This window comes from Mus caroli, unplaced genomic scaffold, assembly GCF_978045245.1.
Source record: "Mus caroli unplaced genomic scaffold, Mus_caroli_1 scaffold_2, whole genome shotgun sequence".
In the NCBI taxonomy this organism is placed as follows: Eukaryota; Metazoa; Chordata; class Mammalia; order Rodentia; family Muridae; genus Mus; species Mus caroli.
The window spans coordinates 130,530,265-130,548,798 of NW_028227257.1; the positions used below are offsets into that span (position 1 = coordinate 130,530,265).

Genomic DNA, 18,534 nt, shown 5'->3' on the forward strand with positions numbered 1-18,534 from the left:
TCCAGCTTCAACTCCCAGTGCTCACATGGCAGCTCACAACCATCCTTAACTCCACTCCCAGCAGAACCAACACTTTCATCTGCATATATATATATATATATATATATACATATACATATACATATACATATACATATACATATACATATACATATACATATACATATACATATACATATACATATACATATACATATATATATGCAAAAAACCCTATAAGCAAAAAATAATTTTTAAAATTTAAAAAACAACAACAGCAACAAAAAATTGTCGAAGGTACCAAAGAGTTAATGAAGCAAAGACTCAGCCAAGACCGAGTCCTGTAAATATTCCCAACTTGATCCGCCACGCCTTGATCCACCAGTTTACCCAATGAAAGACTAGCTCGCCTTCTGGAGCCCAAGATCATCCTCTACTCGAAGATCGACCGACGGCATCGATGGGCTCGGAGGCAACTACTCAGGCCTGGACATCAGCAGCGCCTCTGCCTGGGCCGCAGTAGCCGCCATCTTGCCAGTGGACAGGGTGAGGGCCCGGGCGCGGAGGCCGCGCGGTGACTGGTACGGATGGTTCCCACCCGCGGTCTCTTCTGCACACTCACGGTGACCGTGCCCCTGCTGGCGGTCTTGCCCCCCGTCGACCCACCTCTGCCCTGGGCTCTTCCACTCACTCCCCACTCAGCTCCGCCCTAGCCTGCGCTCGGAACGCAGACCTGCTGGGTCCGGCCCGGCCCGGCCCGGCCCGGCCCGAGTGCCAGCGCCCGAGTGTCCCCCGGCTTCCCGGCTTCCGCGAGGCCGGGCTTTGGGGAGGGACACGCCGATACTGTCTGGCCTGAACCTCTGTCGGGACAGCTTGGCCTGTCACTAGCCTGTCTTGTTTTTGCTCTCTCCCAGGGATACTTTGCAGTGGGGCAAGAATTTGCGTCCGCCTTCTTCACTAGAAATGGCCCATGTAAGTCACTCTTTGAATAAACTTGTTAGGAAATGGAGGGACGAGTTTATGATGACGTTGGCATAATGGTCGCCTTGATGTATCGGCGGTGTCGGGGAGCAGAGGGTGTGAAATTAGGTTTTTGTGCTTTGAAATTAGTTGAGCACATTCTATTAAATTCGGGTGCGTTTGTTTCTCCAATTTAATATATACATATTTTATACTCATATAATCCAATTCAGTGCAGGCATCCTTTCAACATTTTTAAAAGTGATTTCAGTTAATATTTAGAATGTTTTGAGCCCCTTACAAAAGAAAAAGGCTTCGCCGGTTAGGCTGAAGTTTTGAAGTTAGTAGTATAGTAAGTGGCTTTACAATTTCTACAAAAGCACAGCAAAAGTTCTTATTCAGGCTCACAGACTTGACTGTATACTGTGCACATCCTACCTTAGATAGTTCATAAGTAAGGACATAAGAAGTAAAAAGACTTAATAGAAGTAGTACATGGTAGGGGCAGGAAAGAGGGCTAAGCTCTTAGGACCACAGGCTGCTGTTGCCAAGGACCCAAGCTGGATTCCTAACTCCCACAAGGCTGGTCACAACCTTCTGTAACTCCAGTTCTGGGGCACCAGTGCCCACTTCTGGGCCACATCAGACCCCAGGTACACATGTGGTACACATCTATACTTTCAGACAAACACTTTTTAAGTAGCACATAACGGTTGTTTGAAAGCTTGAAGAAGGTATTGTGAGAGTTACATGTGTAAGAGAAAATTGGAGTTTCGGATCACCTAATGGGAAATATGTTTGCCTTGAGTTTTGAGAGATGAGTGGAATTTAGATCATCAAACGTTTAAATTAGAAGATCAGACGTTGTATACAAAACAACATCAACAACACTTTTCCCCCCTGAGTTGTTTAAATATTGGGGTTGTCATTTCTGTCCACCTGAATATAAGATGTGTGTTGTTTAAATATTAGGATCATTTCTTTCCATCTGAATGTAAGATGTGTGAGGGACGTAATACAGGAGGTGAAAATGGATTGGGAGATAAAGGAATATTCAGGAACCTTGAATGCTTTACTCAGTAATTTAACTTCATTCAAGTTGTAATTTAACGAGAGCTGTAGTAGAAAAATTAATGTAGAAACAAATAGTTGAGGTGGCATTCCTGTTGCAAAGTGTTTGAAGGTGTGACTATAGAGACAGGTCCTAAGAGGAGACTCTTAGTATGAGCTGAGTTTTAAGGTGAATTCTTATCAACCTGCCCTGAAGGGACGTGATAGGAAGAGGCCTCTGATACTCTCTAGAAGGAGGGAAGTTGGGTGAAATAAATAGAATGCTGATATCTGTACTTTGTTGTAAATGAAGACAGTAGGATGAATTTATCAAATGATAGCAATTCATTGTTAGAATGACGTTTATACTGCGTTTAAATGTTGCCATTTAGATGTGCATACATAAGGGTTTTGTGTTGTCTTATATGTGTTGTAAATTCTGGACAGATATTAGTAGTGGAATATGCATATACATGTGTCTTTAATAACATCATGAGTTTTAAAAAAGTCCATATTTAGCATCTAGACAAACTGAACTTGCCACCCTTCTGGATATACCTATTTCAGACATTAGCCTCTATTTCTTGAAACTTAAAAACTTTTAATAAAATTTCCCAAGTTGCATGATTCTCGGTGAAGGTACAGGTCTGCTTTCCTGTAAAGTCAGAAGATACTGCAGCTCAGTTAGTGTGCTCAGATGGTTTTAGTTATCTACAAATAGCTGTCACTGAAGACCCCTTTTTTTCATGTGAAAGACACATTTCTGTGTGCCTAAGCATTGAAACATGGGCATTCATAACTGTGTGGTAACTCGGTCCAAATAACCCAGGCCAGGTGATGTCAGTACTTTTTGGATGTAAGTGGCCAGCTGGCAAATAAGCTAAGCAGATAGGCTAATGCCGATGTGATGGTGTGAGAAGTGAGTGACTATGCCTGTGTTATGGAGAAACATCACTTCCCAACTTGTACATTAAATATTCTGACCTAAGTATTGTGCTAGAACCTGTCCATGCATATTTACATCATACATGTAAGATCAGAAAGTGTAATACAAAGATATGCCAAAATTGAGGAAAGTGAGCATTGCCACCAAACTAAGAGGAAACAATAGCTTGGGGGTTGATTATCACAGTCTGCAGCAGGAAAGGAAAGGATCAAAAAGGAAACATTTAGGTCCAAGGATAAATTCTCAACTCTCTGGTTTAAGGATCTCATTAGTTCTATATTTTAGTATTTATTAAATAAGGTAGTATTTATAGATTCACTCTGTGACCTTTATTGGAAAAAACACACTTTTATCCCAAAATAATGTTTGTTCTTTTTGTGATGCGACCTCAGGTGAATCTGAAGGAAAGCGTTTGTCTGCGAGTGAGAGAGTGATTACAGGAACTGTGGCAAGCCAAGTAGGCCATAGGCAACCCAGAGGAAAGCCAAGGGACAAGGGTTTTTTAACTTAAAATACAGCAGGTTGCATCATTTGTTGGATTGGTTTTTGCTCTGTGGATCAAACTCAGGTAGCATCAGTCCAAAGCTGAACAGGCAGATATTGGCTAGGCACCCCCATAAAAGTGTTTGACGGTTTGCAGAAGCAAAACTACAGTGGCCTGTGTTCGAGGTTATGGTTTGGATAGTCTTTCTGTGACAGTTCATTTGATATTCTCAGACACCTCCCTACATCTCAGCATGGCCTCCTTGATAGGGTTTGGCATATGTGCCCCACCCCCCCACCCCCACCCCCCCGCTTTCATCCTGACAACTATCAGGAGTGTTTTGGTTTTAATTGTAAGTACACATATTGTTTGTCACATAGTGGGTATCCCACAGCAGTAGTAAAGTAGTTTGTGTTGTTTTTAAAAAATACAACACAATGGGATGAATTAACTTACTGCATAAACATGAGAACCTAAATTTGAGTTTGCACCTGTGTAAAAGTCCAGGTATAGCTGCACATGTTGTAACACCAGCACTATGGGGGAGATGACAGGAAGTTCACTGGGGGCACTTGATGACCGCCATAGTATCTCCAGGCTCAGTGAGAGACTATCTGAAGCAATAAGGTAGAGAGCGATAGAACAGGACTCCTGCTGTTCCCTGTTAGCCTTCTGAGTATACCCAAGCACACACCTGTGCAATCATCACACACATATATGCACATACACCACATGTGTGTCCACACATACAAAGATAAAACAATATGAAGGTTTGTCAGAATTTATTATTTATAGCCAAAAACTGTCAATTTCTCTGTTGTTATTAGGTGCTCTGTAACAGAGCCAGACTGGTTTCCTATCTCCCAGGATTCTGTTCTTTAGTGAAAAGAGTCATCCATCCAAGAGCCTTTTCAACTGCAGGATCTTCAGGTTCTGATGAGTCTCATGTGGCCACTGCACCTCCAGATATATGTAAGTAAAAGATTGATTGCTTTTATTAAATATATATACTTGTTTCAAAACTTTATGTTGTGCTTACTCTACTAGTTTTACCTGGAGTTTTATAACTTTTTTAAACTTTTGTTCCATTGAAAATAAAGTTCTGCCTAGATATATTAGAAAGAAAAAATATTACAAAAAATACATTGTAATAATGTTCCTTACAGGATTTTATGCCAGTAAACATAATTGAAATATTATGAGTTAAAAGTCCTTTTGATATACTTAATCTCTAGATTATCATAGTTTGGTACATAGTGTACTGTGTACTTCCTAAAGGTGTCACATGACTAAGAGCTACATCTCACTACCTAATGACAATAGAGAGATCATTGTATAGTCTGTTGCTACCTGAAGAAAAATGTCAAAATTCAATGCTAAGTTCATATTGTATTCCTACTGTCAAATACTAAATTGAGCCATTGGAAGTCCAGTACTGTCTACACTTGGTTCCAAAACTTCTGGTTGTTTTTTTAAGATTTTATTTTTATTTCTGTATGGAACTGGGTCTGAATGTGGGTGTGTGCATGTGAGGGCAGGTGCTCGCAGAGGCCAGAAGAGTGTTCAGTCCTCTGGAACTGGAGGTACAGGCAGTTGTGGGCAGCCCCACTTGAGTCCTGGAACTGAATTTAGCACTTCTTAAGCTCAGTATGCACTCTTAATTGCTGAGTCATCTTAAAACCGATTTCATGCACTTAGTTTCTTTCTGTCATCTGACAGACAGTCTTCTGAACCAGGTCTTTTGATTCTGTAAGCTGTGTTGCTAATTACAGTTCTTGCTAAATCTTTTCAATGAAGCAAGCATTTTGTATGTTATGTATTTGTTGAATAATTTACCTGCCATCTTCAGCAACTCTTTTAGTCTGCTATTTGCATCATTATCATACTAATCATTTTAAGGAATTTTAATTATGGTATTTTCTTGATAAATATTCTTTATTATTTCTCTCAGCAGTAGTTTCTAAATTATGAGTCATTGTACAAGGCTGTTTAAAAAGGGTGGGTAGTGATTAGAAAATTTTTAAAAATTATATGTTTCATACTTCAAAATTTGTAAGTCATGCTAAAAAATCAAAGGCTTTTAGAAGCTTAGCCTAATGTGTCCCAAAAGTATTAAACATAGAAATTGTGTGGTTTATGATCACCAGGGCATTTAAAGCACTACAGCTTCCCTGGTTTTGATTTTTGTTGTTTTTAACAACTCCCCAGTTTCTATTACCTGAAGACTAACCATGTATGACCAACCCGTGTTCTCTTCAGGCTCTCGAACAGTGTGGCCTGATGAAACTATGGGACCCTTTGGACCTCAGGACCAGAGATTCCAGCTTCCTGGGAATATAGGCTTCGATTGTCACCTCAATGGGACTGCCTCACAGAAGAAAAGCCAGGCCCATAAAACTTTGCCTGATGTTCTAGCAGAGCCTCTTTCAACTGAAAGACACGAGTTTGTGATGGCGCAGTATGTAAATGAGTTTCAGGTGGGTTGCTACTACTGCTGCTCTCATTAATGCTGCACTGCTTTCCTACTACTTCATACATTTACTGAGAAGGTGGAAAAAAAGAAGGCGGGAGGTATAAAAGCAGCTTAGCCAGCCTTTACCAGGCACCATCCGGTTTACATGCTTAAGTTAATCTCTCTCAAATAGTTCTTCCATAATACATCCCTAGTAACTGCTTACTCCAAATAGGACTGCTGAATTGTTTTCTGTATTGCTAAAGACTAAGGAAGGTTCCTTGTCTTTCTGAAATTCTAGTAATCCTAAAATTACTTACTGAGCAGTCATGATGGCACATGCCTGTAATTCTAGTACTTGACCAGTAGGAGAAAGATCTCTGCAGGTTTAAAACTATCCTGACCTACATTGTGCATTCAGGCCACCTGGGACAATTATTTTTTGTCAACTTAAAAAGAAAGCAGTATAAATGTTTGACTTTACAGGGAAAGAAAAGAGAGAATAAATCTAAAGGATTAGGTTTTTGTTTTTGTTATTTTCCTTTTGGAGTGTGTATGTGTGTATGTGTATGTGTGTATGTATATGAACATGTCCAAGTGTTTGTGCAGGTATACTTGCTCAAGAGGGCATGAGTGGAGACCAAAGTTAATATAGGGGTATCTCCCTTAGTTGCTTCTCCACCTCACTCTTTGAGGCTGAGTCTGTCACTGTATCAGAGCTTTCTGTTTTTGCAAGGCTGGCCAGCAAGGTCTCCAACATGGGACACAGATGTATGTGCCTCCATGCCTAGCACTGTAGGTGGATGCTGACAACCCAAGCTCAGATCCTCATATTTACATGAGAATACTTCCTGAGCCCTGTGTTATGATTATATAACTGGAGTTCTTGTTTTTGTTTGTTGTTTGTTTGTTTTAGCTTTTTCTTTCTTTCTTTCTTTCTTTCTTTCTTTCTTTCTTTCTCTCTTTCTTTCTTTCTTTCTTTCTTTCTTTCTTTCTTTCTTTATATGTAAGTACACTGTAGCTGTCTTCAGACACTCCAGAAGAGGGCGCCAGATCTCGTTGCGGATGGTTGTGAGCCACCATGTGGTTGCTGGGATTTGAACTCTGGACCTTCGGAAGAGCAGTCGGGTGCTCTTACCCACTGAGCCATCTCACCAGCCCTGTTTTAACTTTTTCAAGAGAGATTTTCTGTGTGTGACAGTCTTGACTGTCCTGGAACTCACTTTGTAGATCAGGCTGGCCTGTAATTCACAGGGATTCACCTGCCCTTGCCTCCCAAGTGCTGGTGTTAAAGGCATGTGCCACCATGCCCAGCTCACCATTATTCTTGGAAATAGAAGGCTACATACATTTCAGAGTTTTGGTCAAGCTCCTAAGATAAAACATTGCTACATAGTTTAACTAGAGAGTTTTTTGGTTGGTTGGTTCAGTTTTTGTAATATTAATAAGTTTTTGTTTGTTTTTAAAGATTTACTTTTAATTATGTGGTATATATGTCTGTGTTTGGGTATGTGCACATGAGTACAGGTGCCCATGTAGACAAGAGGCATCAGATCCTCTGGAGCTAGAGTTACCGGTGCTTGAGAGCTGCCTAAAATAGATATTAGGAACTGAACTCGGGACCCCTACAAAAGCAGTCATGTTCTTAACTATTGAACCGTTTGGCAGCCCCTGCTGGGACAGATTTTTAAATAAAGCTATACTATTTGGTCACTAGTCTCTCAAAGTATGCGTTGTATTGGATGCTAGGACACTGGGATGTTGCTGGCTCCCTGGATCTTTTTATATCAGATGATTCTTGCTCAGTCCTCTCACTTCTTGGTTCTTCCTCTTCTTACCAAATACTTGATCTTATTCTGTTCTTAATCTTCTCATTTAAGTTACTCTTTAGTCACTAGTTCATTGGCATTTTCAACTCCTAAATTTATAATTCCTAAGTCAGTATTATTTCTGATCTCTACCCAGTGGGTATCTTTATTTGAATATCTGGTAAGTCCCAGATTTTGTGCTTAATACTGATTTGGTCCTTTTATTCCCTTAGTTTGTCTTTATTCCTGTCTAACTAGTCATGTGAATAGTATAGCCATCCTTCCTCTATCTTAAGATAAATATAAGACAACTTATAGTAGAACTTTATATCTAATTAATTATACAATTAATATATTTGTGAAATTATATATAATTTATATATTAATATGTATTTTATTTATTATAAGACTGTCCTTGCCTCCCATTTCTAGTATGTCTCCACAAATACTGTCAGAATCACATGATTCCATTCTGTGAATTTGATCCTAACTTACTGCCCTTTCAACTTTGTCAGACTTAAAAAGACCTGTTTCTTTTACTTGCATTTTTAGGGACATTATATTACAGCATAATGGACTATCGAAAGAGAATAAATCTAGGTTTTAGTGTTGGCTGTAGCACTTAGTTTGAGACTTTGAAAAGTCATTTAATCTTTCTGAGCCTTTGTTTCCTTATATGAAAAGTGAAAGCAGTAACAGCAGTAATGGACTTGCAGTCTTCCTGTTTTGTTATACTGTTTTCCTCCTCCTAACCTGTATTCTACCTAAACACCCACATCTGTGCTGCTGTTTCAGCTTTTCCTCCCATGCTCCATCCCTCGAAGCTTTACTACTGTAGCAGCTTCACGCTGAACTGCAGTTTTTATAAATGCTGCTTTGCTTCTGCTATGTCTGTTATACTTGAGAGTAAAAGCTGGACTTATTTAACATATATTTTATTTTTTAAGTACTGTCTACTCCTCTCAAAGGGCCTAATAAATTATAACATATTGCTAAACTTCAACTGGGTCGCTACCACAATGCTTTCTGTAGCCAAAGCTGTATGATTCAACTTATTTTTTGAATTATCAGCATCCCAATTTTACAATAATTCAATGTCACCTAAATATCACAAAAGAGGTAGCATTGTAACGTTTTTGCTACAGCATTTCAGCCTGTTTCTTAGTCAAATTCTGTTCCTATCAAATGCCAGAATATCAGAGAAATATTTAATATTTAAATAAAAATTTAAATAAAGTTAAATTCTTAAGAAATATGGTATGTTAGTCAAACTTTTCCTTTCATCCTTGTCCTTGCTCCCACAGGATAGTGATGCACCTGTTGAACAAGAAGTTAACAGTGCAGAAACTTACTTTGAAAGTGCCAGAGTTGAGTGTGCAATCCAGACATGTCCAGAGCTGCTGCGGAGAGGTATTGTACTTTTTATATTGAAACGCAAAATGTGTATTAGATAATGGCAGTGACGTCTTCATATGCTTAGTGAGGGACTCCGAGTACTTGAAAGGCCATGTGTTGACATTTAATGTCTGCATAGAAATGATTGCTTGATCTTTCACATCTGAACTCACACTCAGGAATACAGGAATGATAGGATTTATTATAACTTTTCCCTTAAACTTCACGTTTCTACTCTTGTAACTATGATCTTTATAATTTATAAGTTTATATATAATATGCAAAGAAGAATCTTTGAGAATTTCATACAGTGAGTTTTGATTATATTCATCTCCATTCCTCTCTGCTCTTGAGGATCTTCTACCTCCTAGCTGAACTATTCCCAGCCCACCATACTCCATATCTTTGTCTTTTTAAAAGATAAACTATGGAGTCCATTTGGTGCTGCCAAGATCATGCTCAGCCTACTAGGAGCCACATCCTTAAAGAAAACTGGGTCATCTTCCCCTAGATGCCGTCAACTGTGCATAGCTCCTCAGTTAGGGGTAGGGACCAGTGACCCTCCCTCTGCTTCATGCTGGAATGTTAATAGTCTTCATTTTGTGCAAGTCTTCTGCATAGCTTCTCTGAGTTCATAAGAACAGAAGGTCCTATCGTGTGCCATCCTTCCTGAATTCTGGAAGCTGGTATGGTATAGATGGCCCATTGGTGGCTGTATATTCAGTCACTTATTCTCTGCACTTTGGCCAGTGGTCAGAAAACTCTTAATAATAAATTCATTTGAACATGATGTTAAAAGCAAACCAGTGTGGTGTAGCTTAACCCTCAAGGTTGTTTGTATCCCTATCTCAGCTCATCCAGCAAAGTTGCATTCGCCTCGCAGTTCAAAAGCAGTGACCCAGGCGCTTGTAAATCTGCCTTACAGAATGTGACTTAATTTCATCTGAGGAAGTTATTCTAGAGACTGTGGCTCTGTGTGTAAAGCTAATTGTTTTCTTCTTGGGATTTCTATTGTTGTTTTTAGATTTTGAGTCACTTTTTCCAGAAGTGGCTAATAGCAAACTGATGATCCTGACTGTAACCCAGAGAACTGAAAATGACATGACTGTCTGGAGTGAAGAGGTGGAGGTTGAGAGAGAGGTGCTCTTGGAGAAGGTAACTCATCAGTGTCCTTGTAATGTTGTCATACTCAAATGCCACACCAGTCGAGGTGACACAGAATTAGGAAAATCCCTCTTATATGAATTAATAATATACATTGAGGTTACTTTAGATTTAGACTGCTGTAGAGTTAGGGGGTTTTGTGTTTGTTTATTTAAGAATTATTTATTTTACACACACACACTTTATGTTGCTCTCTTCAGACACACCAGAAGAGTGCATCTGACCCCATTACAGATGGTTGTGAGACACCATGTGGTTGCTGGGAATTGAACTCAGAACCTCTGGAAGAGCAGTCAGTACTCTTAACTGCTGAGCCATCTCCCCAGCCCCTTCAGCCTGTGGTTTTGGTTGGTTGGTTGGTTGGTTGGTTGGTTTTGCTTTGTTTTTTTTTTTTTTTTCTTAATCCTGCCTTTAAGAGAACAATATAGCAACAACCTTACTTGACTTGGATTTCCTATGTATCAACTTTCACAAACAAAACTGCTGCGTGGCTGTAATCTGCCCTAACCCAGAATAATAAACGTGTATATTTGTGTTGTGGTAATCATGTGCTGAAAGGAGCCAGCAGTGTAGAAGAAACCTTACATAATAAATAACCACCAAAAATGCTGGAAACAGCGCATGGATATTATTTGATAAGTGAATGTTGGCTTTTCTGATTGATGCTGGGGCAGTAGGAGCAAAACTCTGCTAAAGGTTTCTGTAACGTGTCCTTCATTCCTTCCCCATGTGATGCTTTTCTGTCCATTTAGTAAATATAGAGCAAAAGCCCTTTGTGGGGGACATGAACATGGGGACAGATGAGACATAACAAAATTCAGGCAGGAACAGATTCAGACTCATGGAGCTGACAAATTTATAGATAAGCCAGAAACCAAAAGCTACAGGGAGACAAGTAAAGAATTGAAATCCAGACTCTGTTAAACGACCCGAAGAGGAAGTCTGCTTTCCTTCCCCTAAGCCAACACCAATACATCCTGGGAATCCTTGAGTTATCACTAATGCATTTAGCCAAGGCAACTGCTACCTTTTGCATTAGAGATTGTCTTTTCTGGTCTGTATTTTTTTCTGTGAAGTATTTCAAACACTGAGGAAATAGCACCATTTTTCAAGGAAAACAAATGCTACTTTCAGGGGCTGTAGACATGTCTCAGCAATCAAGAGCACTTGCTGCTCTTCCAGAGGACAGGGGTTTGATACCCAATACCCACATGGTGACTTGTAACTATAGTTCCAGGGGATCCATTGGCCTCTTATGGCTTTCATAAGCACCATATATGCATATTGCCCATAGACATACATACAGGCAAAATAGCCATACTCATGACTTAAGTAAATAATGTTTTTCCAATGCCTCCTTTCTTAATATTCTTGAAGCATTTAGTTCCATTTATTCCTTTTCTAAATTTTTCTAAAATATATTACTCCAACACTCTGTCCCTCTTCTGCATCCCCCTATACCTTCTGTAACATATCAAGTAAATACTGAGAAGCAACCCAGTTACCTCTAAAGAAGTAGTAACACTGAACAGCATAACAGGATACCACAGTGTATGCAGCTTGTCCTGCCCTGTGCTTTTAACCTAACCTTTTTATACCAGTATATGTAGATATATTTTATTTCTTATAAAATATGCATTGTATTATGATTAAACTAAAAGTTTGAGGTTATTTTAAGAGTTCTTTTGTGATTTATAAATTGAAAATCCAACTTTGCTGTTACTGGCACAGCTGTGGAAATCATTGTTACATCCATTTTTATGAACACTAATCTCCATAGACTCCTAGGTATAAGATGGCTGAATTACTGTCATTTTACATTTTGATAGATGGCTTATGTTATGCCTACCCCAGAAATTAACAATATTTATGCTATGACCTAGCTTATCTTCTACATTAACATTCTTTTTGTCAATCAGATAAAATGTTCAGATAGTTACTTATGTACATATGTATTTAATAATTTTAAACTATGTAGTAATTACCTTAAAATTGATGATGGGTAATGTGAATTTTTCTGTAGGACAAGAGAGAGAGTTCCTCTGTGTGCTAGATTAAGAATGACTCATTTGAGTGCCTTAGCTTGCTCCAGTTGAAAAATCCCCTTCCTGGTTTCCATGCAAGACAGTGTCAGGCACTGTATTACTTATTAGGGTTAACTGGAGGCTTCTCTTCATTTGTGATAGTATATTAAAGTTTACATAATCAGCACGATTTTATGGTAATAACATGTTACTCAGATGTACCACATAGAGCTTACTAATACATGACATAGTGTTTTAACAGATATAAGCATATTTGTTATATCCTAATTTAAATGGAGTTATATAGAGGCATATAACATTCAGGCTGGTGTGATAGCCAGCACCTTTTATCCCAGCACTCAGGAGTCAGAGTCAGGTGGATCTCTGGGAGTTTGGGGATAGCCTGGTCTATATAGTGAGTTCTAGCATAGCCAGGAAAACATAGTGAGAGAGACCTTATCTAAAACCAGACATACTTTCAGATTTAAGAGATTTAAAGTAGGCAATATTAACAGACATCTTATTTACATGTTAAAACTTAATAAATGCATAGTTGTTGTCACATAGTGAGCTGCCACAGAGCTCATTCTTCTGACCTAGTTTGGTATTGACTCCATTATAGTTCAGATTCCTGGGACAAGTGTGGACTTTGACTTGTACAAGCTAAATTTCTGTGGAAAAACATTTTAATTAAAGTAAGTTAATGAGTTTGTTGGAACCACTTGTAACATAATCTCCATGTCCAATTCTGATTTTTTCCACCAGATGTCAGTGTTTAGTTTTTAGGAATGACTTTTTTCACTAAGTTGGAATATGGTATAATGACTTACGTTTAAGACATACAAAGATAGTGAAATACAGCAACCGCTATTAATGTTGAGTGTGGCTGATAATACAGCATTTTTAATATATATCACCAGATTACAAGTGAATGTGGAGAGAAAAATTAGTGTAAGTGCTATGCCTGTGTAGGAGTCACTCAATTTTTTTGTAAAACATGAAAAAAAAATGATAATAAATGTAATTCTGAAAAAAGAAAAACTTTGTGGCAAGTAAACTTACAGTTTGAGTAAAGTGACTTACCAACAGCACAGCCCTCAGAAGAGGAAGTTAGAGACCTCCCCCAGCCATCTTCTCAGGCAGCATTTATAGACAGAAAGCAGACAACGCTATGATGGTAGCTCTAAGTTTGCCTTACTGAGCATGCAGTGATCAGTTGGCAGCCTGTGAGTGAATGGTACCCAGCTTTGTGTTATAAAATGTACTCCTAAGTGAGGCTGGCTCTTAAGTTTGCAGTATGTTAAATTGAGAGTCAAAATAGGAAAGCAAGTCAAAGTCCAGGTTCTTTACGCAACTGCCTTTCTTAGTCTCTAATGCAGATGAAGTGCTGTTTGAAAGCTCAGCAGAAGACTTTGGCAGTGTAGAGAGAGGGGCTGAAGACGGTGGAAGCAGACCAAGGAGCAGACTAGCTCAGAGTTACCTCTTAACAGGGTCAGAATAGGGAGGATTTTGTTATCGTGCTGGCTCAGGTATACAAGGCCCCTTCTTATTGACTGCTGTCAGCCTTCTGGCTGTTTTTGAAAACTGTGCTGTTGTAGATTCAGTTTGATTACTAATTATATGACAGTAGTGTGAATAATTCCATTCTTGATCTGGTCTGCCTCATTAGTGCCAACATGGTGGCCTCCTATAAATTTTAACAGGTTCCAGTTGTCCTCTTTATCCACTGATGATAAGAGCAAGACCATAACTTTGATTAGAGTGTATTTATAAGCCTATGATAGAGTTTATATCAGCAGCACATTTATCAGTTATCACTAATACTCCAGAATAACAGTTATTATAAACAAAGTTATGTGAATATGGTCTCTTTCAAAACATTTTTTTATACTTTTGCCTTTTGCTTAAAGGAAGTTTTTTCTTTGATGTGTGCTGATTGCAAGCATCACTGGTGTTTCACAGTGGGGTCATTATTAAGGAAAATAATGGTTAGTGTTCATAGTTACTGGACTACCTCCACAGTCAAGTTGATAATCAGGACAGTGACTAAGTGTCGAACAGGTAACTAGCATCTGTATGATGCAGTGGACCAAGAGATGGTTCAAATCCCAGGCAGACTGGCCAGGTCACTACTCAGCATAGCTTGACATTTAAAACCTACAAAATATTTAATCATTTCTAAAATTTCTAGATTAGTGTGTTTTAAGGGCAGTTGACCACAGATAAAAAACATAGAAAATAAATCCTTAGATGGGGGACTTGTGTATTATAGGCATCTTGGACAATCCATCTCAGCTATAAACTCTGCCTTATACTGTTAAAACAGCCATAGACATTAAATAAATGAACAGATGTGGCTGTGTCAGTAAAATGACTTATCCAAACAGGCAGTGAGCTTGACTTGCTCTGGGACTATAATTTGCTAGTGTTTGATATAGAATATATTCTGCATTCCTGAGTCTTGGCCATTAGAGTCAGTGTCAGCTAAAATGCCAGAAGTGCTGTGTCTCTTCACTCTTGATGGACCAGAAATCCATGTTCCCCAGCCTGTGTGATCCCTGTAAATTACCTTCAGTTCTCAAGTTTCAAATGGGTATTTGCTAGGCCTGTTAGAATAATCTTGCCTCTTGCTTACTCAGCTGAGCTTTTTGCTAAACAACCAGAGCACCTCTCAGGAGCCTGTCGTGTCCCTACCTCTTTGCACTAGTCTGCCAGACAAATTGCAGGTGTTTCAGCAATCCAGAATTCTTTTTTTTTTTTTTCCTTCTAAACTCAGTGACATCATCACTTTGGATTCCACTCTGTCATAGTTTACTTTCTGTTGCTGCAATTAACACCAAACCCAGCTTGGGGAGAAGAGTTTAATTGGTTTGCATGTCCTGATCACAGGGGATCACTGAGGGAAGTCAGGGCAGGGATTTAAAGCAGGAACCTGGAGGCAGGAACTGAAGCAGACCCCATGGAGAAACACTGCTTACTGGCTTGCTTTCCAAGTCTTGTGCAGCCTGCTTATATAACCCAAGACCAGCTGTGTAGGGGTGGCACCATCCATAATAAGCTGGGTCCTCCCATGTATATCATTAATCAAGAAAATGCCCCACAAACTTACCTACAGGCTAATCTGATAGAGACATTTTCTCACCCTCCCAGAAGACCCTTGTGTGTGTCAAGTTGACCAAAACTGCTATGTTCATAAAATATGTTTCTAGCGATGAAGGTAGACATTTGCTCTCATTTTCTCAAAGACCGGGACTTTTGAAGCATAAGAATAGTTGCCTTGCATATTTTGATCAGTTCATAGCTTTCAACAGGATATAGATAGAGTTTTGACTGGGGTTTAAAGACATGCCCTTGGGTTTTAGACATCCTTTGTGCTTTCTGTCAGTAGGATAGTCTAGACTTCCAGCTTTTTACTACTTACAGTTCTGGTTGGCAAGTACACCATAGAAATCAAGAAGGTAAGATCAAATTCCTGATTTGTACATGGGGTATTCACATGTCTACACAACATCTATAAGTTCATTCCTCTGCTCCAACTACCTGTGTCTTCAGATTTTGTTGTTTTGTTTTATGTAATATGCTACTGATTCATTCTAGGGCCTTGGGTAAGCTCTGTGGTTGAACTATGTCACAGTCCTATTTTAATTGATTTTTAATTGCCTTTTCGGAAATATTTTGTGGCTATATGGGTGGATAGATACATTTGAAGGACACACAATAATTGAAGCTTTACAACTTCATTTATTTATGGGTGTTTTGGCTACAGTTATATCTGCCTGGTGCCCATAGAAGCCAAAAGAGGAAGTCAGATTTGCTAGAACTGACATGTTTGTCATTTGTAAGCTGACCTGCAGGAGCTAAGAATCAAATCCAGGTCTTCTGAAAGAGCAGTCCTTAACCACAGGACCGTCTCTCTAGCCCTGTTTCACAACCACTATTAACCAGTAGATAGGTGAGCTTTTGGTTTTTTTGTTTGTTTTTTTTTGTTTTTGTTTTTTTCTTTTTGCTTATCTATTGTGATGTTCTTTATAAAAAAAAAACTGATATTTTGAAATTTAGGACATATGTGTTAGTAGTACAGAGCTGATTTAGATATACTTTGTAAAGAAATAAAAGAAATTTGAAGAAAAGTAAATTTAGGTTTTATTATAGAGGTTAAACTTGTATATTAACCATGTTTTGAAGTCATGAAAATCTGACTGTAGACAGTCTTAATTTGTCTTTTTTTATTAATCTGATAGCTTTTTTTTTTTTAAGCAAAAGATAGTCATTTGTCATTTTATTTTAAGAACTATAAACCACTCTAAGGGCTGCTGGGATGAGCACTGACTTCACCTTTTCCTCCTGTAGTTCATCAATGGTGCTAAGGAGATTTGCTATGCTCTTCGGGCTGAAGGATACTGGGCTGACTTCATTGACCCATCATCTGGTGTGGCAGTAAGTAAATATATTTTGAAAGCTATATTATATGGAATAGATACAGTTCTGTTTATAAAATTATAACTGTCCTGTTGGCCAAAAAAACAAAACAAAAAAAGTCCATTTAGACTTTTTCATGACACAAAATATTATCCAAAGAAGTAGGATTATTATTATTGTAAGTCCATTGGTTTCACTACTCTAGGAGGCACATACAGCACTGTTTTTGTTAATGACAATATATATATTTACTCTTTGTAAGCTAAAGCTTAGAAAGTTCTGTGGTCTAGTCTAGTTTCTTAAAAGGCCAACGTATTTTGAAGTTAAGAAAATAATAAAGTGCAAAAAATTAGAGAAGTAACTTTTTGGAAGTTTTTATATAGTTGTGGCCACATCAATCATAAGAAGTAGTAAAATCATTTTTTAATTTTAAGATAGAAATACATACTTTCTGCTTCTCAGTCAAGTACAGTGTCATATAGACTAGAAAACTTTATCTTCCTTTAATCCCCTTTTGTAGAAGAGATGGAGATGAGTCATACATAATTAATTCTCTTAGGTTTCATTCCTCTTTAAAGTGTGTATAATGCTATGCCTTCAACTCTAGGTAGCTTGAAATGTACTAAACGATTCATTTTCCATTTCCAGCATGCATAAGAACTTTCTAATGACAATATTACTTCATTTCTTCTTTCCTCCAGTTTTTTGGACCATATACCAACAACACACTTTTTGAAACAGATGAACGGTACCGGCATTTAGGATTCTCAGTTGATGACCTTGGCTGCTGTAAAGTGATCCGTCATAGTCTCTGGGGTACTCATGTGGTTGTAGGAAGTATCTTCACTAACGCAACAGCAGACAGCAGTATCATGAGGAAGCTCAGTGGAAACTAGCAAGTGGCACTGTGATAACTGCAGCGCTGTTTTTCTGTCATGGATTGCTCTATATAAACACTGTCATGGACAGCAGCTTCTAGAGGATTCTTGTTTCTAGGTATTTATTGTATCACTTATGGGTTTACATGGACAGGTGACTTGGGGTTTCAGAATTGCAAATGCTAGTTCCTATTCTGGAGTGCATGCTGAACACATCCATATTCTGCAAAGTGAGGTCATCAGCTTGTAACCAGGGTATGTGTGTTCTCTTAGGGTTGATTCTCCCCTTTATTGGGAAAACTTTAATTATTTTTTCCAAAAATAAATCATACATTTGTCTATGAAGGCTTGTGTTTTTTATTGCAATAGCTTAAATACTACAGCTATTTAGCATATTAAAGAAACTATAACATTAAACTAAGTTGTTTTTAGTGCAATAGATAATTCTAGATTCACTGAAGACTTTACTCTTTGTCATGGTTTGTATATTCTTGGACCAGGGAGTGGCACCATTTGGAGGTGTGGCCTTGTTGGAATAGGTGTGACCTGGTTGGAGTAGGTGTGTCACTGTGGGCATGGGCTTAAGACTCTCACCCCAGTTACCTAGAAGTCAGTCTTCCACTAGCAGCCTTTGGATGAAGACGTAGAACTCTCAGCTCTGCCTGTGCCATGACAGCCTAGATGCTGCCATGCTCCCACCTTGATGATAATGGACTGAACCTCCGAACCTGTAAACCAGCCACAAGTAAATGGTTTTTTTTATAAGACTTGCCTCGGTCATGGTGTCTGTTCACAGCAGTAAAACCCTAACTAAGACACTCTTCTAATATTTTTTAACTGCTGATCAAACTAGCCCTAGTTTATTATTTTGAAACAATGTTATCAGGAAACAATAATATTAAAAGTAGTATATCTTTTATGTATAAAGTGTTATCAGTTTCAGTCTTAGACTGTAAATCATTCTTCCCCCTGTAG

The 18,534-nt window shown here is 38.5% G+C and overlaps 1 protein-coding gene across 4 annotated transcripts; it reads left to right on the plus strand.

Annotated features, from left to right (window-relative positions):
- Window positions 1-278: 278 nt before the first annotated feature.
- On the plus strand, window positions 279-17,904 carry Mmadhc (metabolism of cobalamin associated D). 4 transcript variants are annotated; one of them, XM_085834918.1, is made up of 8 exons: window positions 279-602; window positions 894-951; window positions 4,247-4,391; window positions 5,679-5,896; window positions 8,984-9,089; window positions 10,099-10,229; window positions 16,613-16,699; window positions 17,383-17,904. In XM_085834918.1, the coding sequence occupies exons 2-8, from the start codon at window positions 943-945 to the stop codon at window positions 17,575-17,577; spliced, it is 891 nt and encodes a 296-aa protein (XP_085691044.1). In that variant the 5' UTR covers window positions 279-602; window positions 894-942; the 3' UTR covers window positions 17,578-17,904. The 4 variants fall into 4 exon arrangements, with proteins under 4 accessions (XP_085691044.1, XP_021006391.1, XP_021006383.1 ...); XM_021150732.3 differs by having other exon boundaries at window positions 279-525; XM_021150724.3 differs by having other exon boundaries at window positions 280-560.
- The last annotated feature ends 630 nt before the right edge of the window (window positions 17,905-18,534 follow it).